We start from the raw sequence: 20,158 nt of genomic DNA, 5'->3' as shown, positions 1-20,158 counted from the left end.
CTTTATTTATTTATTTTATTGTGAATTTCTTCTTACTCTTCCCAGTCTGTTGGCAATGGAGTGAATATAACATAAATAGCAGAACCCAGGAGGAAAAAACCCCACATCAAATACACATGGTTATAACCTGTATTGTTTTTGGTTTGGGGTCCCTGATACTGTATTGATTATTGTCATGTTATTGTGCAGCTTGGGCCCAACAATTACCAGAATACTAGTTTAGCTGTCACGACCTGGCCATGATTACATTATATTCACTATAGTGATGTATAATTGTTATTTAAATGTCCTTCTACCTTATACTTGTACAATCCAGGAGGTAAATATTATACTTTTTATTACTTTACGTTGATTGAGTTACTTTGCAGATTTAGATTATTAATACAGAATAATGTAATATTATAGAATAAACTACCCAGCAGTATAAAGTACCTAAATTCAGCCGCACATTTACAAGCTGCAACATTAAAAGCGGGTATTTTTACTTTTGGTATTTCAAGCAAGTTTCACTGCAGGGCTTTACTTGTCCCAAAGTATTTATTTACTGCGGTATTATTAGGGTCAACAAAAATCTGAGTACTTCTTTCAAAGCTCAGCTAAATAAGCACATATAATATATATATAAAAAAAAAAAAAAATGCGGAGTGACGCCTCTCTCTCGGACACAAGACGATCTCTGGGCGCAGAACGCTCTCTCCGGATAAAGATAGAGAGAGCCGGTGAGCATGCGCCGGAGGGGTTGTCGAAGAATCCAGTAAATAGAAACCCGGGCGCACGAGCCGCGGAGTGTCGGCGCTGACGTCACGGCCCTACGTTGAGAGATCGAGCCGAATTGTAAGCGCGAGCCTCAGAGACGGAGGCGCGCGCCGAGGCGAAGGACACGACGACGATGAACTCCGGTCGGTGCGACTCTGCCGTTTTCTGAGGGGGAAAATACACAACGCGGTTTTTTCTTTCTTCTTTCTTTCTTTCTTTCTTCTTCCTTCCAACGACGTGAACCAAACTGACGGACATTTTGGAGAGGGTGGTCGCATTCGCTCCGGGGCCGCACCATGTCCTCCGCGGCGGTCGCCGCCTCCAAGAAGGCAGTCCTGCTACCTGTGCGACTTGCCCCGCAATGCCGTGGGCCATGATCTGGGATTTTACCGAGCCCGTCTGCCGCGGATGTGTCAACTACGAGGGGGCGGACCGGATCGAGTTCGTTATCGAGACCGCGCGGCAGCTCAAGAGAGCCCACGGCTTCCAGGACCGGCCGCTCCGCGGGCCCGGGGAAGCCCCACCACGCCGGGAAGGAGATAAACCACTCGGTCGGGGACCCGGGCCCCCGCGCGCCGCAGCCGCTGGACCGCTACCCGCTGTCCGACCGGCCCCCTCGGCTGGGACCGGAGTACCAGACGGGGAGGCAGGCCAACGGCCTCTCGCTGCCGAACGGGTTTTCCGAAACCGACGAGCCCCCGGAGCTGAACCGCCAGAGCCCGAACCCCCGCAGGACTAGCGCGGTCCCCCCGAACCTGGTGCCGCTGGTGAACGGCTGCATACCCACCATACACCCGCTCAACGGCCGCAGTCAGATGGGTCTGCCCGGGGTCCTGGCCGCGCCTGGCCCCGGGGAGCACGGCAAGCGCCCCGAGGAGCTGAAAGACAAGCACAGGCCGGACAGCCTGTCGGACATGTCGGACAGCCACAAGGACTTGGATGGGCAAAGGCAAGACGGTCCGGGACCTGATGGCGCTGCACACCTTCGACAGCAGGTTTAAAAAGGACCACGCCGCCATGCAGAGGGTCATGGGATATGAAACGAGTGCCACTTCCTCAAAACCAGGTATTTATGCGTTTAAATTGAATATAAATATCCTCCCAGCAGTGTAACATTTTTGAATTGGCAGGCACCGTGAAAACAGGAACTTAAAGAATTGTGTGTGTCAGCACATTTTCCTCGCGGTGACGTGCGTTTAACCCCGACACGCGCATGCAACGCCACGCTGCTGGAGCGGACGTGCTCACCTGTGCGCGTGCGCAGAGTAGCAGCAGCAGCATAAACAAAGCCTTAATTCACTGCGTGTTTGAGCTGCATGCTGGAAGTGTGTAGTGTGTGTGTGTGGTTGTGTTAACTCTTCCTCTTCCTCCTCTTCCTCCGTCACAGACAGGGGGAAGCACCCACGCGGCATGAAGAGGAAGGCCTCCCCGGAGCCAGACGGCGAGGGCAAGCGCCCCCAAGATGAACGGCAGCGATGGCCAACCGTGGCTCCCGTCGCCCTCCGAGGTCCTGAAAATGCCCCCCGTCGCCCTGCCGGGCTTCTCGTCCGCTCCCCCCCTCCACCATGTCCCCCCACTCCCGCACCACGCCCCCCTTGGCGGCCACGGCGCAGAACGGCCAGTCCCCGATGGCGGCGCTCATACCTCGCCACCGACAACGCCGGCGGCGCGGGGCTCACCGAAGGACGGCAACCAGGTGCACTCCACCACGGCGGTGCGCGCGGCGGAACAGCGGCAGCCCGCTGTCGCCGTCCTCGGCCTCGCAGCGGCGGATGGCCCAGAGGGAGGGCCCCGCGAGCGGCAACCCCTCCGGCGCCCCCCAGCAACAAGCGCCCGGGGGCATGGACCCCCACGCGCCGCCGATGCAGAGCATCCCGGACTCTTCGGTGCCGCAGGGCAGCGTGCCGCTGTGCTGCACTCTGTGCCACGAGCGGCTGGAGGACACTCACTTCGTCCAGTGCCCGTCGGTGGCGTCGCACAAGTTTCTGCTTCCCGTGCTCCCGGGAGAGCATCAAGCAGCAGGGCGCCACCGGCGAGGTGTACTGCCCCAGCGGCGAGCGCTGCCCGCTGGTCGGCTCCAACGTGCCCTGGGCCTTCATGCAGGGGGAAATAGCCACCATCTTGGCCGGGGGACATAAAGGTAAAAAAGGAGCGGGGACCCTTGAAAAGGCTTCGCCAGCTTGTTGCGAACTCTTTTCCTTTTTTTTTGTATCCGACTACGGCAACAGCGGCAGGACATAACGTCACACACACACACACACACACACACACACACACACACACACACACACACACACACACATATAAATCATCCAGCAAGCCCCCGGAGAGACTGACGGACATGTACATACTGGACACAAGGGAAGTGTAGACTCATAAAAACATGGCTGTGTAATTTTTTTAATTTTTTTTTTTTTTCGATTCTTCTTTTCAATACTTTGTGTTTCTATATTTTTGAAGATAAAAAGGTATGTACTCTTCATGACAGCCCCCAACCTCTTCATACACACTTGTTTCTTTTCAATCTGTTGGTGTACTTTAGTTCTGGAGACGTTCCTGTCAAACATAGAATGTGACTAATCTGAGCACTTGGCAAAAAAATTAAAAAACAAAACAAGAAAGGAAAAAAAACAAGAAAAAAAAACTGCTTCTAGCTGTACATGTATGCGCTTGTTTTTTAAGAAAAAGGAAAAACTTGCCAATACAGTTTCAGACCTTTTTAATATACCTCCTGGTGTCTCTGGTTTGATTATTTTTCCGTCATCGGCGGCGGTCACGGCCACGATTTTGTGCTTCAGCCCATGATGCAATACCTTCCAACAGGAACAAACCGGCTTCCATGGAGGGGTGGGTGGAGGAGGAAGAGGAGGAGGCGGAGTGAGGGAGGAGGAGGAGGGGTAGAAGTGTGTTGCATAAACGTTTTGTACAGTAAATCCACGTAGGCGGGCCGAGGTCGCTCGCTGCTGCTGCCCCGGAGGGGTGGGTGTGGGGGGGGGGGGGGGGGGCCTCGTGTCCTGTGAGTGTTTGGGAGATAACGAGAGGCCTAAAATAGCCTCCCCGTGAAAAAAAAAAAACACGAAGCTTCAAAGCGACGCCGCCCCCGACGCATGCGTGGCGTCAAAAATGCCGGACGATGCGTCTCTTGCAAAACGTTGACGTGTTTGGTCTATGATGGTTTTTTCTTTTTTTTTTCTCAACGTTGAACTCCATGACCCAGAATCGAACTTTGTCTTTTTTTAGTTTTTAAAAGCCGATTTTGGGGGGGGGGTTGTCGACGTATCCCACACCACCGCCCAGGAGACGACGCGGGGGCCACGAGCCGTCGGGGGCCCGCTGGGACTGTTTAACGATGGGAGCCGAGCGTATATTTTAGTTTCTTTGGTTATTTTCTAAGTGAGCGTTCGACATAATGCGACTTGTGGATTTTCTCTCTGCGTCACGCTCGGCTGGTTTTGACTTCAGGCGAAAAAAAATAACAAGCAGAAGAAGAAGGGGCCCCTGCCTCCGAGGAGAGGGAGGACATAAATGCCTTGCTCAGGGGGTCACGTGCTCCTCGGTGGAATTCCTGAGTCACCCTCCCTCCCTCCCTCCTCGTCTCCTCCCCCCTCGCTGCTGCAATAACACGCCTTCCACTGTTCAAGGTTGATCACACAGCGAGCGGATGAATGGGGGCCTGTGTGTGTTTATGCCGGGGCCCCCGCCGCTTTCAGCCGCCATTCAGAGCCGCCAGCAGCGGCGGGAGGAAACATTAACCCTTTCCTGGCTCCCCCCCCCCACCCCCCCCCCCCCCCCCCCCCCACCACCACCACCCACCACCACCACCCCCTCCTCCCCGGCTGCTTCTTTCACTGGAGGGTTCGGGTTCAAACCTGAAGCCGAAGCGTCTCACGACACGTTTACCTTTCGAGCTCCAAGCGGCACATTTACATGCGCTGCAGTATTTGTATACTGTGTGTGTTTGTTTGTGTGTGTGTGTGTGTGTGTGTACTAAAGTTTCATTGGCTCTTTAGAGACGGCGAAGGCAACAGACTGGGTTCTCAAAACCTTTTTTAGCTTTACAAATATGAACATATTTCATCAATATTGTTTGGCTCCAGCTTCAAAATTTGTGAGGATTTTTTGTTTTTCTCAGTTTTATTTTTTTTATATCGTCGTGAAACCTAAATCTCTTCAGGTTTTTGGACTGTTTTGGAAAATAATTTTTTGGAAGATGTCACATTGGTTATTTTTTCTCGATCAATCTCTTTTATTCAATTAGATGCATCAAGTGTGTGTGTGTGTGTGTGTGTTTGTAAACAATAAGCAGCTCTTAAACATCTCAAATAACTCGTAGGTCTCTTGCTGAGCCGGTGAGATTAAACCCGTCCAGGTCAACAGACTTAACGGGTCAGCAGTTGATTTGATTATGTAATGGAGGTTAAGTTTTTTAGAGGGTTGAGCTGTTTTAAAGTACTTCAAAGTCTAGTGGTTTCACTTTAAGACTTTTTTAAAAAAAATTCATTGCAACAGGTGGACAAACGTCTGCTTTAAACCGTTCCTCACTTCCTGTTTGCCGATCCGGGCCCCACGTTGAGCTCCTTTTTTACAGGGCGGCGACTGAACGAGGCGTCCGGGTTGTGAGCAAACTAAAATATGATTACGCAATAACAAACATCTCTCGGGCTTCGTGGGTCGCGTTTGTGTTCAATGAGCCGGGTCGCGGCGGACCAGCCGGGGGCGGCCTTTTTAGTCGCTTTGACCTTGGAAATCCACTTTTATTTAATTTTTTTTGTGGAGCGCGATGAAGACCCCGAAGATGCAGATGACATCTCTGGACATTTAACTCGTAGCTTCAGTTGTATTTTACCTTGTTTTATAAACTCGGGTTTGGGAACGACAAGGGGCCCTTGAAGGGGTCCATGAGGTACACCCCCCCCCCCCCCCCCCCCTAAAAAAATGTCCTTGTGGTTCAGAGGATTAATTAGTTCTTTATTAAAGAAGACGACTGACTTCCACTCACAGTTTCTCACCGTCGCATTCCTCTGAACAAAACCTCTCGGATGGGGTTAAAACTTCGGTCTGCTGCTCCTTTTGATGTCTGCCAGCCAATCGGACGGCCAATCTAAACCAGATCCAGACCTCCTCCCTCCCTCCCTCTCAGGCCGGTTCATCTTTGGCGTGAGGTCGGCCTCAGATTCCAGCGGAGCCGGCTCATTTCTTTTCATCTGTCACCGAAACTCAACACCCACGAGGCCCGAAGATCCGGTGGCCCGAGATTAATGGGTTTGCTCAAATTACGTGGCACACTCGGGGAGAAAAGAAAAAACTGGGGTTTTTCTCCCCCCTCTTGTTGCTCTCTCTCTCTCTCTGCTCCCACTGTTTGTTCAGCTGTCCCTCTCCCAAAGCACCCCCACCCCCCCCCCCCCCCCCACACACACACACACACACACCGCCTTCCTCCTCTTTTCCTGACTGAAATGCAGGAAACGTGTCTTGAACTCATTGGCTGGAGAACCCGGCGTGCAGGAAAAACAAACCTCAGCTGTTCTCACCTCTTCCACCCCCCACCCCCCGCCCCCCCGAGAGCGTCGCCAACGACAACAACGTGGCGAAGACGGAAAAAACGCCGCTGAAGGAAACGCAAACCGAGCGGGTTTCGTTGCTTCGACCTAACGTCGCGTGGTTGAGCGTCTTTGGTCGGATATTTAAATTTGACCTTATTCCAGTTCAACTCGTGTTTTTTTTATTTTTTAAACATTTTTAATTCATCGCACACTCAAAGTACCTGCGAGGGCTCGTCAAGTTGCAACCGTGTCACGAAAGTTTTACAAATAAACTGTCTGGAAAGGAAAAAGGTGAACAGGAAGACGCCATTTTGACAAGTCTGACGCCGTAGAAACTGGAGGAAAATATCAACTTTTTTTTATATATATATATATATATATATATATATATTCTTTTAACTCACGGTAAGTTTCCGCACACCAGCAGCATAACTTATTCATGTCGGGACAACCAGAACTGCAAATGAGGTCGATTAACACCGAGCATTTTTCATGGTGAAACTGGTCTGAACCAGCTCGCGGTTCGGGAGCGGCGTAACCCTTCAAACATCCTGGATGAGTCCTCGTCCCCTTCATGCACATGCACGCCATAACCAGATCAATATTATCTCCGGCATGCACACAAACACGCGCTGTGTGTGTGTGTGCGTGCCGAGTGTCGTTCGTCACACTTGGAGCACAAGAAAAAAAAAACACGCTTTCTGTTAGCCGTTAGCTTTCAACGGCTAACGTAGAAATTGTGAATAAATCCCATCGATTTTAAAGCAGCAGTAATATTAATCATAAACAACAGGGAAACGTTTGAATACTTCTACTTTGGTTCTTTGAGGTACATTTTACTCATAAATACTTTTTTATTTTTAATTGTTTTTACTGAAATACGATTTTAAATGCAGGATGTTTTACGTGTACCGGAGTATTTATTTGACATTAAAGCTCTGCTACGTGTCACACCTCACTGCCGGCTGTACGGCTCTCTCCGTCGTCACGTGACCTCCGTGCTGCTGAGCCTTAGCAACAAGTTCCTCCCCCTTCATGCAGTTCTGCTGTGCTGGCTTCAGGGTTTTAGGGTTTAGGGTGGGGTGAGCCTATGTTTACCCTGTGCCTCCCCCCCCCCCCCCCCCCCCCCCTCCCACCAGGGTCATTGTGTCCGAGCGAGCAGCCCCTCCCCCCCCCCCTCTCTCCCAGCCTCACTTCATCTGGAGTGTGTCCAAATCCAAGCGCTGCTCAAAAGGTCAGTCGGCCCCCCCGCATGAAAGACGACCCCAGCTCGGGCAGAACATGCTGTAGTCACACAATGGTCGGCCTGGGCCCCGCCACGTCAGCACTTTGACTGACAGACAGACAATGTCAATATGCACGGCCTATACTGATACTAGGGCGTACTACTTCTACTACTGTACTTTTAAATACCAAAATTCCCTCAAGATCTATATTTAGTACTGCGATCTTTTACTTTGGTAAAGGTAAGTAATACCACAGTGTATTGCAGCATCAAAATATACTTCAAATACATGAAGTATTTGTACTCGTTATTGCAGAATGATACTTTCATGTTGGAGCTTCATTTGAATGACTTTATACACCTCTGGGTCGCTCCAGCTATAATGATACAAATCACATTTTCTATTAATAATCATAATCTGAAATGACGTGAGTGAGAAATACAACATTTCACCCGAATTGTCGTGAATTAGAAGTACAAAGTAACACAAAATGGAAATACCCAATAAAGTACCTCAAATATGAACAGTACGTGAGTATATGTATTTCGTTATACTTCCCACTAACCAAAGCCCAAAATGACCATAAAAACGGTAATAAAACAATATTCTTCCCTGTCGAGAAATAACAATTAAAGCAAATAGAAGATATGCATGAAAAAAAAGACAGCGAGGGTTCTGAATGAAGTCCTGAATGAACCTCCTAAAGGTCTGAGGTGCTGATGGGGGACTTGATCTCCACAGGAGGACCCTCTAAGAGTCTCCCCCCCACACCCTCTCCGACAGGCCGTCTTGGCATGACTGCAGGAGAAAAAGAAGGCAGACGTAGGAGGGTAACATGTGAAAGGTGTGTGTGGTGTGTTGGGGTGGTGGTGGTGGTGGAGGAGGCGGTCGAAACCCAGCAGCTGCACTCTCTATAATTAGTCGAGGAGGCGGGCGGAGGCTCCTGTGCCATTAATCAGCGAACTCCCCGGCAGCGAGCACCAAGAAAGGAACGCCGCTGCCGTGTTGACTCTCTATCTGGAAAAGAGGTTTACGGAGCGGAGGCCCAAATATAGCTGCCCGTTGCCTGGTTATTCTGCTGGAAGGTAAACAGAGGAGAGGGGGGGGGGGGGGGATTTGCCACGTCAATGAGCTGGCAGGAAGTAAAGGCCAGGAAGGGGGGGGGGGCTGATACTTTATAACCTGAGTTTGCTGGCTGGAGGCGGTTTAGAGGCAGCGTTCACCTTATCGGGGCCGACAGTTTTATTACGCGGCAGACGGAGTCCGAGCAGATCGGATTATTGATCACATCGCACCGGCAGAGATAAAAATAATTTTAAAAACCCGACAGGAAGCATCCGGTGGCTGGAAACAAGGTCCAGAGTGAAAGCACACGGGAGAGATGTGTCAGGCAGAACACCTGGAACGAACAAGCGGCATGTCTTCTGGATAACACAGATTACATGCACTCACATTAATAAAGAAATGTAAGTGGAAACTTACTCAGTCAGCCCTGAAGTCTACACACCAACCCGAGTGTGTCTGAGCACACCGATGTGGACAGAAAGGTCCCTGTTAAGGTTTTCCTGGTGCGATGTCTAGGGACTCAAACAGAGCTCCAGGTGCAGATGTTCTATCTATTGAAAATAATAAACTACAACAAATCCTAAGCCGGCCACGCGTAGTTAGTTCATCTCTCGATGCAAAACGGGAGGAAACGGTGCGTATTGATCATCTACAACATGTGTAATTTCCCATGTCGATGGTGAACAGAAGCGGGCCGAGGACGGAGCCTTGTGGTGCTCCTCGGTTCAGTCGTGCAGTCGATGACGTGGAATAAGTATCCCCGTTGTGTTCGTTTCACTGGTTAATGTGGATCTTTACAGCGGCATGTTCGATACAAGAAACCACGAGTACACACAGTGTTTATTGTTTATTGTCAACCGTCCCATAAAACATCAACCTTCTAGTTACACGAGGCATTTTTAGTCTGAATTAATTGGAATATTCGGGTCCACGTAAATGCACCTTGTGCTTTGTTCCCCAAACTTAAGAAAGTTGTTATTTATTTATAAGGTTAGCGACAAAAGGTCCGCTAACATTAACCAAGTCCTTTTAACCCAGACGACGAACGTTCCCCTATTCTAAAATAATTAATAAAAATGTTGTTTCCCAACCAGATCGACCCTCCACAATCTGGCGGCCTCAGAACCAGACGTGGATTTGGGAGTCAAAGATAAACACTGATCCAGAAGCAGGTGTTATCCCATAAATCCTGAACACTTCCTGGTTTGTCGCCCTTCATGTTTAAGCTTTTCTTTTTACTCACTTTGACTTTGAATTAAAGAATTCATTCAAACATTCATCCGGTCTGCGGAGTGTCAAGTTGTGTCACGTTTTTTTTTTTTTTCTTCTTCTTCTTCCCTCTCTTCCTCTTCCCTTTAAGCCTCGTTGTTTCATCTGGTTTTCTTTTTTTTTTTTTTTTTGGCAAACATCTCTGAGAGGTCTGCTCTTTTAAAAGAAAAACCAGGAGCTCCCCGTCCTTCCGGGCCTCCTTCTGTTTAGCCTCAGCTTTCAGCGTGAGCTTTTAAATACAGTGCGGCTCGGTGCCTCGGCGGGGCGGAGCCGGGCTCTTCGGGCTGTGTTGGGGGGGCGCAGGGGGGCCCCCGGATCATCTTCTTCAGATCTGCTTTGTAATTAAATATCCCCCCCCCCCCCGCAAGCACACAGAAGGAAGAGCTGCTTCCCCGCCAACCATCCTCCTGGTTAATGTGTCACAGCTGCTCGGCACTTTCAAATCAGGCCTCGCTCATGTTTTGGGTTGTTTCCCAAAATCAAGCCCCCCCACCACATCAGACCTCCGCCCCCTCCCCTTTTATCTCCGGTTCATGTCATCTGTGTATCACGGAGACCGTGTTGTGTCTCGACTGTACACTTAGACTTCTGCATTATATCAATTAAATACGGTCGTTGGCTAAAAAATGGGCAAGAAGGTGGATCATATTTCTATATGATATATGATTTAAACGCCCCCCCCCGCCCCCCCCCCCCCCCCCCCCCCCCCCCCCCGTGCAGAGTTATAAACGGGAAAATTATAGCCATAAAGACCAAAAACGTAAATTTCTTTTGTAAACATGATTATTTCTCGAAGCCTCGAGAGAAACAGATGTTTTTTTTTGGCACTTTCTCAGCAACACAAGCATCACACACGACCATCACGTTCCTCGAGTGGTCGTCCACCAATCGGAAAGCTCGGTGGTTCGATTCCCCGGCTTCTGCAGCCTACATGTCAAAGTGCCCTTGGGCAAGACGCTGAACCCCAAATGGCTGTGAGTGTGCGTGTGAATGGTTGTCACCACATGGGGGGGTGGAGCTGACTTGTGTGGTCGCCGAGACTAGAAAAGAGCCTTTTAAATGTTTAAAGGTTTGTGTGGATTTCGTCTAAAGTGACAAATCGTGAACAAAATATTTAAAGGAACATTTAAGTGATTTGAGAGGTGCTGGTGGTGAGACGGGTTCAGTGTCCAGATACTTTTGTCCATAAACCTTAAGCTTGATTTTAATGTAAAACATTTTAAAAGGGTTTTAAAGTACAAAAAAACGTGTTTCCTCACAAGATATATATACTGTATATATATATATATATATTAAAAAAGTGTTATCCTTTTGTTTCTGCAGCTTTTCTGTGACCAGCTCTAAGCTGTGAAATAAATACAAATCTTATCTTGGAATTACAACATACGCCATTTGGCAATACCGAGAATTGTGTGTGTGTGTGTGTGTGTGTGTGTGTGTGTGTGTGTGTGTGTGTATGTGGAACTATTTTTGAGAGACAAAGTCCAGGGGGGATGCGCGTGCAGGTTTGGGCTTCGGTTAGTCGTACAGCAGCAAACGCGTGGTGGCTGCTCTGTGCTGTGTTGACGCTGCGTAGCGCCCACGTAGCGCCCACGTAGCGCCCGCTTAGCCAAACGGCCAACGCGTGTGCACCATGTGACGGACATCACGGCGTGACGGAAGCCCACATGAAAGCAGGCCTCTACAGATGTCCCAGAACGCTTCCCTGTGGAGCGCCCAGAACAGAAAACAAGCCGGTTTTAACCCCCGCCAGCCTAAAACTGTCGACCCCCCTCCCCCCACCAGAGAGGAGGATGCACCGGATTAACGTCCTGATGAAGACGCCCGTGAAGGAAGAGATTTTCCCCCCTTTCTGACTGTCAGTCAGCTGATAGCGGATAAATGCAGGCAGTGTGGAGGCAGGCCGGGGAAAACCAGGTTCACGGCCGCTCTGAAACAAGGACGCGCATTTTGTGTTTCCTCCCTCGCCGCCGTTCCAAAAAAAGAGGTGGATGGAAAAACGAGTGGAAAACCGTATTTTACAAGTCTGTGTTATTTTCATTGCAGTCACGAGGCTTTTCCAGACCGCCGTCCCTTTCCAAGCGAGTTCTGTCACCTCGCTGACATTAAAGTCCACAAACCCCGGAGGGGCTTTAAGAGGAACTCTCAACTCTCCGCTTTGAAAGTCTCACCTTTCCCTTTTTTGTTCTTTTTGGCGAGCTCTTAGCGGCTCGACGCACGTCTTTCACACGCTCGGCCAGTTTTTTTCCGACGCCGGCGGGACGTACGTCAGCGTCGGCGCCGTCGCGCGGCACGAGTGACAGATTTTTGGTGGGGGGAGCTTCAAAGGAAGAACAGATGTGCGCTTGAAGTCACACACACGGCCGTCTTCTGAATTTACCGAAGCACATAAACCGACCGGGTTATTGACGGCGCTTCTAATGCGTAGCGTGGATTAAATTCTTTTCCTCCTGCAGTGAACGCGGCGAACACATTTATTTTAGATTTAGATCAAACTGGCAGGAAGGAACATAAATGTGTCGTAGAACACAAACAAAAACACGCGGGATGAATGCGTTTCGTGATTAGTCGCATGGAGTATTTTCGGCCTTCGTGCCAGCCGTCAGTCAACCGGTGGTTTTTTTTCATTCTGTTATCGGGTTCGAGCAGTCGCAGCGGCGCTCGGCTTCGTGTCCGTTCCGCCTCGCGTCGAAGGTTTTGGAGGTGCGTGAAAACGATCCTCTGGCGGGATTGTCGGCACGATGTCGTTTTGATGTCCATATCTGGAGAGAATGTCACAGACGGGAATAGAAAGTACATTTTTTTTTCTTCCTGTTTACAGAATAAAAGCTCCTCGAGTCTCTCTGTGGACGGATTCCCTTCACGGGGCTTTTATTCTGAAATATTTACGTGAAAAGCGTTGATTTGAACGGAATCCATGAATTTGATATAACCGCCTCTTAATATGTGGATTGTCATTCATATTATTTACACGCCTCTTGACTTATTTACTCATACGTCCATTTTTTAAAATTTAAATACACAGTACATTTAAAATTAAATTAAATATTCTCGCTATTATAAAAGTCAAACTCAGACCTCCAAGACAGGAAGTCAGATTCTTTCTTATTGTTTAGAAATCTGCTTTCACTCTCAACATCCTCTTCTTCCTCCTCCTCCTCCTCCTCTTCCTCCTACTCCTCCTCCTCCTCGCCACACACCAGTTCGTGGAGATATCAGAGCCCAGCGGGGGAGGCGTGAGGGAGTGTGTGATAGGAGGAGGAGGAGGAGGAGGAGGAGGATCTTCATCCATCATGTGAAAGGCCAACAGAGGATGCTGGCACTCCCTGACATGGGTGTCCTAAAAATAGACGTCAGTGGGCGTGGTTGATGGAGGACGCCATTATTCATCCAGAAGAAGAAGAAGAAGGAGGAGGAGGAGGAGGAGGAGAAAAGGCCTTCTTCAATCCTGTGTGACCTGTGTGTATTCTGACCAGGCGTCAGGCGTACACGGTATTGGCAATTACTTAAATATAAATATATAAAAACTTGTACGTCTATCTGGAATTAGAATGATCTGGTTTATAGATTAAAGAGGTGTCGATTCAATCAACTAATTAATTATTCGACAGAATCGAACGAGTGCTTATCGATTAAGAATTTCTCGGGTCGAGGAAAAAATAAATCTTACCGTGAGTCACTGAAAGAACATGAATTAGTAAACTAAAGTAATTAAAATAATCCCCAACATGTAATGCGTGCAGTAACCAGAGCTGCAGAAATGATGATAGTTCTTTATTGTTTTAATAAGAGTGCCGAGTGCAGCTTTAACTCTGGCGAGAATGCAGCAGCTGCTGACCTTTGACCCCGTAACCTACGCCAGCACCTCACTGTATCACCGAGGGTGTCATCACACTGCGGACCACTTTATCGGTGTGTGCGTGTGTGTGTGTGTGTGTGTGTGTGTGTGTGTGTGACTCACACTGTTACAAAGTGTGTTATGCAAGCCACACACACACATAATGAATTGTATGTGTGTGTAAATCACATGTGGTGTGATGAAATGTGTGTAGCTGCTGGGTATAAACAACCTCTCTCTCCCTCTCTCTCTCTCTCTCTCTCTCTCTCTCTCTCTCCCTCTCTCTCTCCCTCTCTCCCTCCCTCTCTCTCTGTGTCTCTCTCTCTCTCTCTCGCTCTCTCTCTCTCTCTCCCTCTCTCTCTCCCTCTCTCCCTCCCTCTCTCTCTCTCTCTCTCTCTCTCTCTTCTGCCTCGTCAGCAGCGTTTCATCTGGAGGCGGAAGTGCCGACATGTGTTTCTAATCCCGCCGCAGGTCAGAGCCAATCAGCCGGCTCTGATCATTTCAAAGGCTCTGACACACACACTCACACACACACACACACACACTACACACACACACACACACACACACACGCACACACACAGCGAGATGAAGCGAGTGTTTCGCCCGGCAGCTTGTATCACTTCTTCTTCTTCTTCTTCTGTGAGGGGGGCGGAGCTTGGTCGTGTCAATCAAAACATCAAAGAGCCGCGGCCGCTCGGGTGCTTCTTCTTCCACCTTTTGTGTTCTGACGTTTGTTCGGCCGCCGGGTCGGCGACCTCTGACCCCTCGCTTCCTGCCCACCCTGGGCTCCGAGCGCGGCGGTCGACCTCTATTTATTTTTGAGATTTCCTCCTGACTGGAAGACGTGAAAATTATACGTTTTATTCCTTATTGTTTTGCTTCGTTATATCGGTGTTTTTACATTTAATTGGTGGAATCTTGCGCTTTTGTAAATACATATTACAATACAAAAAAATGTAAACGATGAGTTGGTTAGTATTTATTTATTAATTAGTAAATATAAAATATTAATATTAAGTACGAAAAAAAAAAAATACATATACAATACAATAAAATAGCAGAGCAGGACATGTAATAAAGAAAATGAAAAAATTAATAGTGTATATGAAAGCGGTGCAAGATTCATTAATGCACTTAAACTGATATTATTGATCACCTGTTGGTGAGGACCGACTCCCGAGCTTTAAGAACTGAGAGCAGCTGGACTTAAATAAGATGAAACCGTCAGAATATTCAGCAGTTGTTATTATTATTATCATACACTTACTATAACTCTCTCCATTGCTCCCAGCCCATCATCTCCACTGTGGAGTAGTTTACCCTTAAAGGGAAGGCGGGAGAGATGGTGATTGACAGGTGTGCTGTGTTATGAAACAGCTGCGTGCACGTGAACAAAAACTTCCATCGTCGTCGCACATCAAAGGCCGCTGCAGGCTGTGAAATATGACTTTATCTCCCCTCCATGCATACCGACCTGACAGCTCCTACTATTAACCCGCGGTGCACGTGTGTGTGTGTGTGTGTGTGTGTGTGTGTGTAGCCTCTGGCTGTGACTGCATATATACATTCCGGTTCCAGGAGCGCGGGGGTTTTCCAAACATCCGGTGCTCCTTCCTCCTCGTGTTGCGCAAGAGCCCGGAAAAAACAAGACCCGTGTCTCCCCGGGGGGCCGGGGGGCCGGGGGGGGGGGGGGGGGGGCACTTTCATCACACTTAAAAAGAGTGATCCGCAAAACCACCTTTTTCTTCTTTTCTCAATGTGTTCCACTTTTCCCAGAATGTTTTTATTTATTTTATTTATTTTTAACCAAACCCACTATTTTTTATTCGAACTTGAATCCAAATAAAAATAGACAACAAGTGTTATTCCTTACAATCCTTTATTTTTTTGGTTTGTAGATATTCATGATCTGTCTCAGGTGGATTTAGTTTTTTGTCCGTTTAAAGACGAGAAACTCGGGACAAGGGCGCGAGGGGTGGGCGTGGCCATGTTGCCACGATGGGCGTGGCCTCCAGTACATTACACTTAGTGCACAGACTGCATACAAGTCCCTGGGAGGTCACCCCGTAGGTCAGAGGACTACAGTTATGAAGCTACGTACGATCGTCGCCATCTTGGAACCCGAGAAGTGACCCCAGGGGGTGTGGGGGGGGGGGGGGGGGGGCGGAGCTAAGTGCAACCGTAACGCTGCAGCGTGGAAACACCGCGTGAAAACATTAAAGACTATCATATATGAATATAAATGAACTATCATATATATATATTTAAACCCTTGAATTCCACCCAACCGTGTTGTTGAAATAAAATCAACATTTAGATTGTTTTCCCCCGTCGTCGTTCATTTCGTGATCAAATGAATAAAGCCTTTAAAATGAAGTGAGACGCGACCCTTTCAGTCTCCACCCCTGATCCCGTCCTCTTTTTTTTTTTTCATCCCCTCCTTCATTGAGTTTCGTTCCCCCGAAGGCGGAGCGGGGGTTTCCCACCGCGACCACCGACGGCTTCGCATGTTCTCGTCTTTTTCAACCGAGCTGAAAGAAGAGAGAGAAGGCCCCGAACCCGCCGCTAATAACATGGTGGCTGAACTCCCCACAGGAGCAGCCACAGAGTCCTCTCCCTCTGTCATTGTTAGCCGTGAACATCTGGTTCCCGGCCATGATTCATGGAGGAGCATCTCCTCCTCCTCGTCCTCCTCCTCCTCCTCCTCCTCCTCCCTAGCCGTGGTTGGAGATGGCATCGGGTTTTGTGGGAAGGGGGAAAGAAAAGAAAAACAACCCTCTTCGGTGTCAGTCACAGCCTCATGGAAAGTTGTGCAGAGGGCCAGGATATGTTTAGATGGTGGCGGCGGTGGTTGAGGGGGATGAAGAAGGGAAGGAGGAGAGGAGGGATGTTAAAGTCCGGGCCCTTTGCCAAGAGAGAGAGAGAGAGAGAGAGCGAGCGCTGCATGGAGGATGAGGAGGAGGGAAAACATCCTATTTATGGATGATTTTGTTTTCTTATTCAACTTTACAGAGCATCAGTTTTATTTTTATTTTTTTTCTCAAGCTGGCATATAACATATTTTTATATTATGTGTGAAAATATAAATATATATATATATTTTTTTTTGCTCCTACTTTTGGTTTCGTGGCACATTTCCTGTCTGGTCATAACAAATAATAAAAAATAAAACACTTTTCCTCGACCTCGGTGGAAAACATCATGAGGTCATTCATGTAAAGATGTGAAGGGTAATTCATAAGGATTTAGGAATAGAGGATCTAACGGCACTTACATCACGCAGCACATGTTTGTTTTTTTTAAGCAACTTTATTAAGAGAAAAATGAATACAGTGACAAACTGGAAGGATGTTTTCAAATGATTAATTATAAGACATTGTCCATCCATAAAAGTGTGATCCAGTGTAAAGGAGGCGAGGAAGGAAACGTCGAAGCACCTTTCTTTAGCATTTAAAGATGAACGTGACACAGATCTGAGACCAGCTGGAGAACCAGTGGAGGTTTCCCTTCAGGTGTTGGTGGAGACCCAACACGGAGCAAAAAGAGGACAGAGACGAGCATCAGAAGCTCTGTAACTGCTGGATGTGGAATATAATGTGGAATATAAGAGGAATATAATGAGGAAATAATGTGGAATATAAGAGGAATATAATGTGGAATATAATGAGGAAATAATGTGGAATATAATGAGAAAATAATGTGGAATATAAGAGGAATATAATGTGGAATATAAGAGGAATATAATGAGGAAATAATGTGGAATATAATGAGAAAATAATGTGGAATATAAGAGGAATATAATGTGGAATATAATGAGGAATATAATGAGGAATATAATGAGGAATATAATGAGGAATATAATGTGGAATATAATGTGGAATATAAGAGGAATATAATGTGGAATATAATGTGGAATATAATGAGGAAATAATGTGGAATATAATGAGGAAATAATGTGGAATATAAGAGGAATATAATGTGGAATATAATGAGGAAATAATGTGGAATATAATGAGGAAATAATGTGGAATATAAGAGGAATATAATGTGGAATATAATGAGGAAATAATGTGGAATATAATGTGGAATATAAGAGGACTATAATGTGGAATATAATGTGGAATATAAGAGGAATATAATGTGGAATATAATGAGGAAATCATGTGGAATATAATGTGGAATATAAGAGGAATATAATGAGGAAATAATGTGGAATATACTGTGGAATATAATTTGGAATATAAGAGGAATATGATGTGGAATATAAGAGGAATATAATGTGGGATATAAGAGGAATATAATGTGGAATATAATGTGGAATATAATGTGGAATATACTGTGGAATATACTGTGGAATATAAGAGGAACATAAGAGGAATATAATGTGGAATATAATGAGGAATATAATGGAATTTAATGTGGAATATAATGTGGAATATAAGAGGAATATAACAGGAATATAATGTGGAATATAATGTGGAATATAAGAGGAATATAAGAGGAATATAATGTGGAATATAATGAGGAATATAATGGAATTTAATGTGGAATATAATGAGCGATTTCTCATTTATTAGACGTCGATAACTAAAGAAGTGGGAACGCGTCCGCTCATTTCAAGGTGTCCCGGACTCGTCTCCGAAGGCCCCGTTTTCAGGAGAACGTCGGGTCACAAAGGTTCGTGTCCTAGAACGTTCTTCACGTGTCGTCGACGGGGACAAAACGACCTCTCGCGAGTCGAGTGAATTTACGACCGCCAGGTGCAAAGTGGTTGAAGCGGTTGTTGAACGTGTTTCTTTGTTTCTCGCTCAAAGTGTCACGTTCCTGCTTATTCCCTTTTTTTTCCCTCTCCGATTGACAAATATTGCGTATTTAAAATAAAAATAAAAATAGCTCGGAGACAGCGACGCTTCTGTTCCTGCATAATAACAAAGCTGCCGCTGACTGCGGTTGTCTGTTCACGTCTCTTTTCTCAGATGGAAACGCTCGTCTGTTCAGAAACGAAGCGTTCCAGACACCTGAAGACGCTCGTGGGTTTTTATTTATCCTCAAAGGGGCGTTCAGAGCTTCTTTTCTTTCCTCCTGCAGAGAAAACGCCAAAAGTGAGGAATCGTCTGCCGGAAAGAGGAAAGCCGAGCTTCCACTGCGGTCGACCTACTTTCAGAGAGAGACGACCTCCAATCGAGAGGAAAAAAAAAGATGGCAGGGAGGAAAATATGGAAACCAATCCTCAAACGCTGCACACACACACACACACACACACACACACACACACACACACACTCTGCGTTTCAGAGAACTAGAAAATGGGATTTAAATTGCCTCTAAATATGGATGTTTGGGAGCTCGGAAATCTTTTTGTGTTTGTGCATATTCTACCTTCTATGCTTAGAAGAAGATGTTTTGCTCTCGTTTTTTTTTTTTCGTTTCTCCACTTAACTTAACACCTCTGGCCACGCCCACCGGTGATGTCACGGCGTCCTGGAGAGTACACCTGTGCATCACTGCAGCGAAAACCAGACTTCCTGGGGATGTTTAGTTGACTTTTAAGGGACTAAAATGTCAAAATATATTTAAAAAAAATAAATAAAAAATTAGGGTCAGGACTCAAGAGGACCTGAAAGTTCACTTGAGGATCTGACAGGGGACGCCCCGAGGACCCCGTATACACCAAAAGAGAGTTTAAATAGACTCACGACACACACACACCCCTATATATACATATGTATATGTAATATAGTATAGATAATGTATACATGAAACCCCCTCCTTTGACTGTGTGTGTCTTTTTCTGGATACATCAAGTTATAGTTTAAAACAAACATCTGAACCCTGACGAGGTGAAACCTAAAACCCCTTCTAACCCCTTTACACACACACACACACACACAAACACACACACACACACACACACACACACAACACACACACACACACACGCACACACCTAATTATGACCTTGACCTTCAACTATGTCTGACTCATCAAACAACAGACATGACTTGTCCTCCCCCTCCACTGTTGCTACTTTCCAAATATCTTTAATTTTCCATGAACGTATTCACCGTGCAATTTCTTGATTTGTTTTTTTTAAATGATGTCCTTACTTTCCAAAATGTCTATAAAGATATACAGTATATCCTCAATTTAAATTAAAAAAAAATATACAGACTTCTAAACTCAACAAAGATGTCCCCACTTTACCAACTTTACAAAAAAAATGGTCTCTCTTTTTAAAATGTCTTAATGTCCATAATGTCAATTTACCAAAAATATGCAGAACAAAAAAAGTCTTTACTTTCCAGTTCTCCCTTTTTTTACAAAAAAAACTCCCAAAAAACCCTTAAAATGTCTTCTTATATCCGAAGCAGCGCACACTGGTCCTAACTTTGTGTTGACAAAACAACAACAATATGTGAAATGAACTTTCATCCCGTCATTTGAAATTCCGTGTTCTC

At 46.8% G+C, this 20,158-nt stretch overlaps 2 protein-coding genes across 2 annotated transcripts in view; one reads left to right on the top strand and one right to left on the bottom strand.

The window, feature by feature from the left end:
* LOC117732764 (E3 ubiquitin-protein ligase TRIM21-like) overlaps positions 1-20,158 on the bottom strand; it is a 299,335-nt gene that overhangs the window by 227,111 nt on the left and 52,066 nt on the right. The window lies entirely within an intron of this gene.
* On the top strand, positions 942-3,481 carry irf2bp2b (interferon regulatory factor 2 binding protein 2b). The gene is given in 13 exon segments (XM_034535843.1): positions 942-1,079; positions 1,081-1,116; positions 1,118-1,249; positions 1,251-1,691; positions 1,693-1,822; positions 2,144-2,205; positions 2,207-2,307; positions 2,309-2,399; positions 2,401-2,427; positions 2,429-2,472; positions 2,474-2,738; positions 2,740-2,883; positions 2,885-3,481. Coding segments are annotated over 13 exon segments (1,743 nt in total). The 5' UTR covers positions 942-1,052; the 3' UTR covers positions 3,128-3,481.

Source organism: Cyclopterus lumpus, chromosome 1, assembly GCF_009769545.1.
Source record: "Cyclopterus lumpus isolate fCycLum1 chromosome 1, fCycLum1.pri, whole genome shotgun sequence".
In the NCBI taxonomy this organism is placed as follows: domain Eukaryota; kingdom Metazoa; phylum Chordata; class Actinopteri; order Perciformes; family Cyclopteridae; genus Cyclopterus; species Cyclopterus lumpus.
The sequence above is the reverse complement of the archived record's forward strand: the minus strand, read 5'-3'. Positions and strand labels throughout refer to the sequence as shown.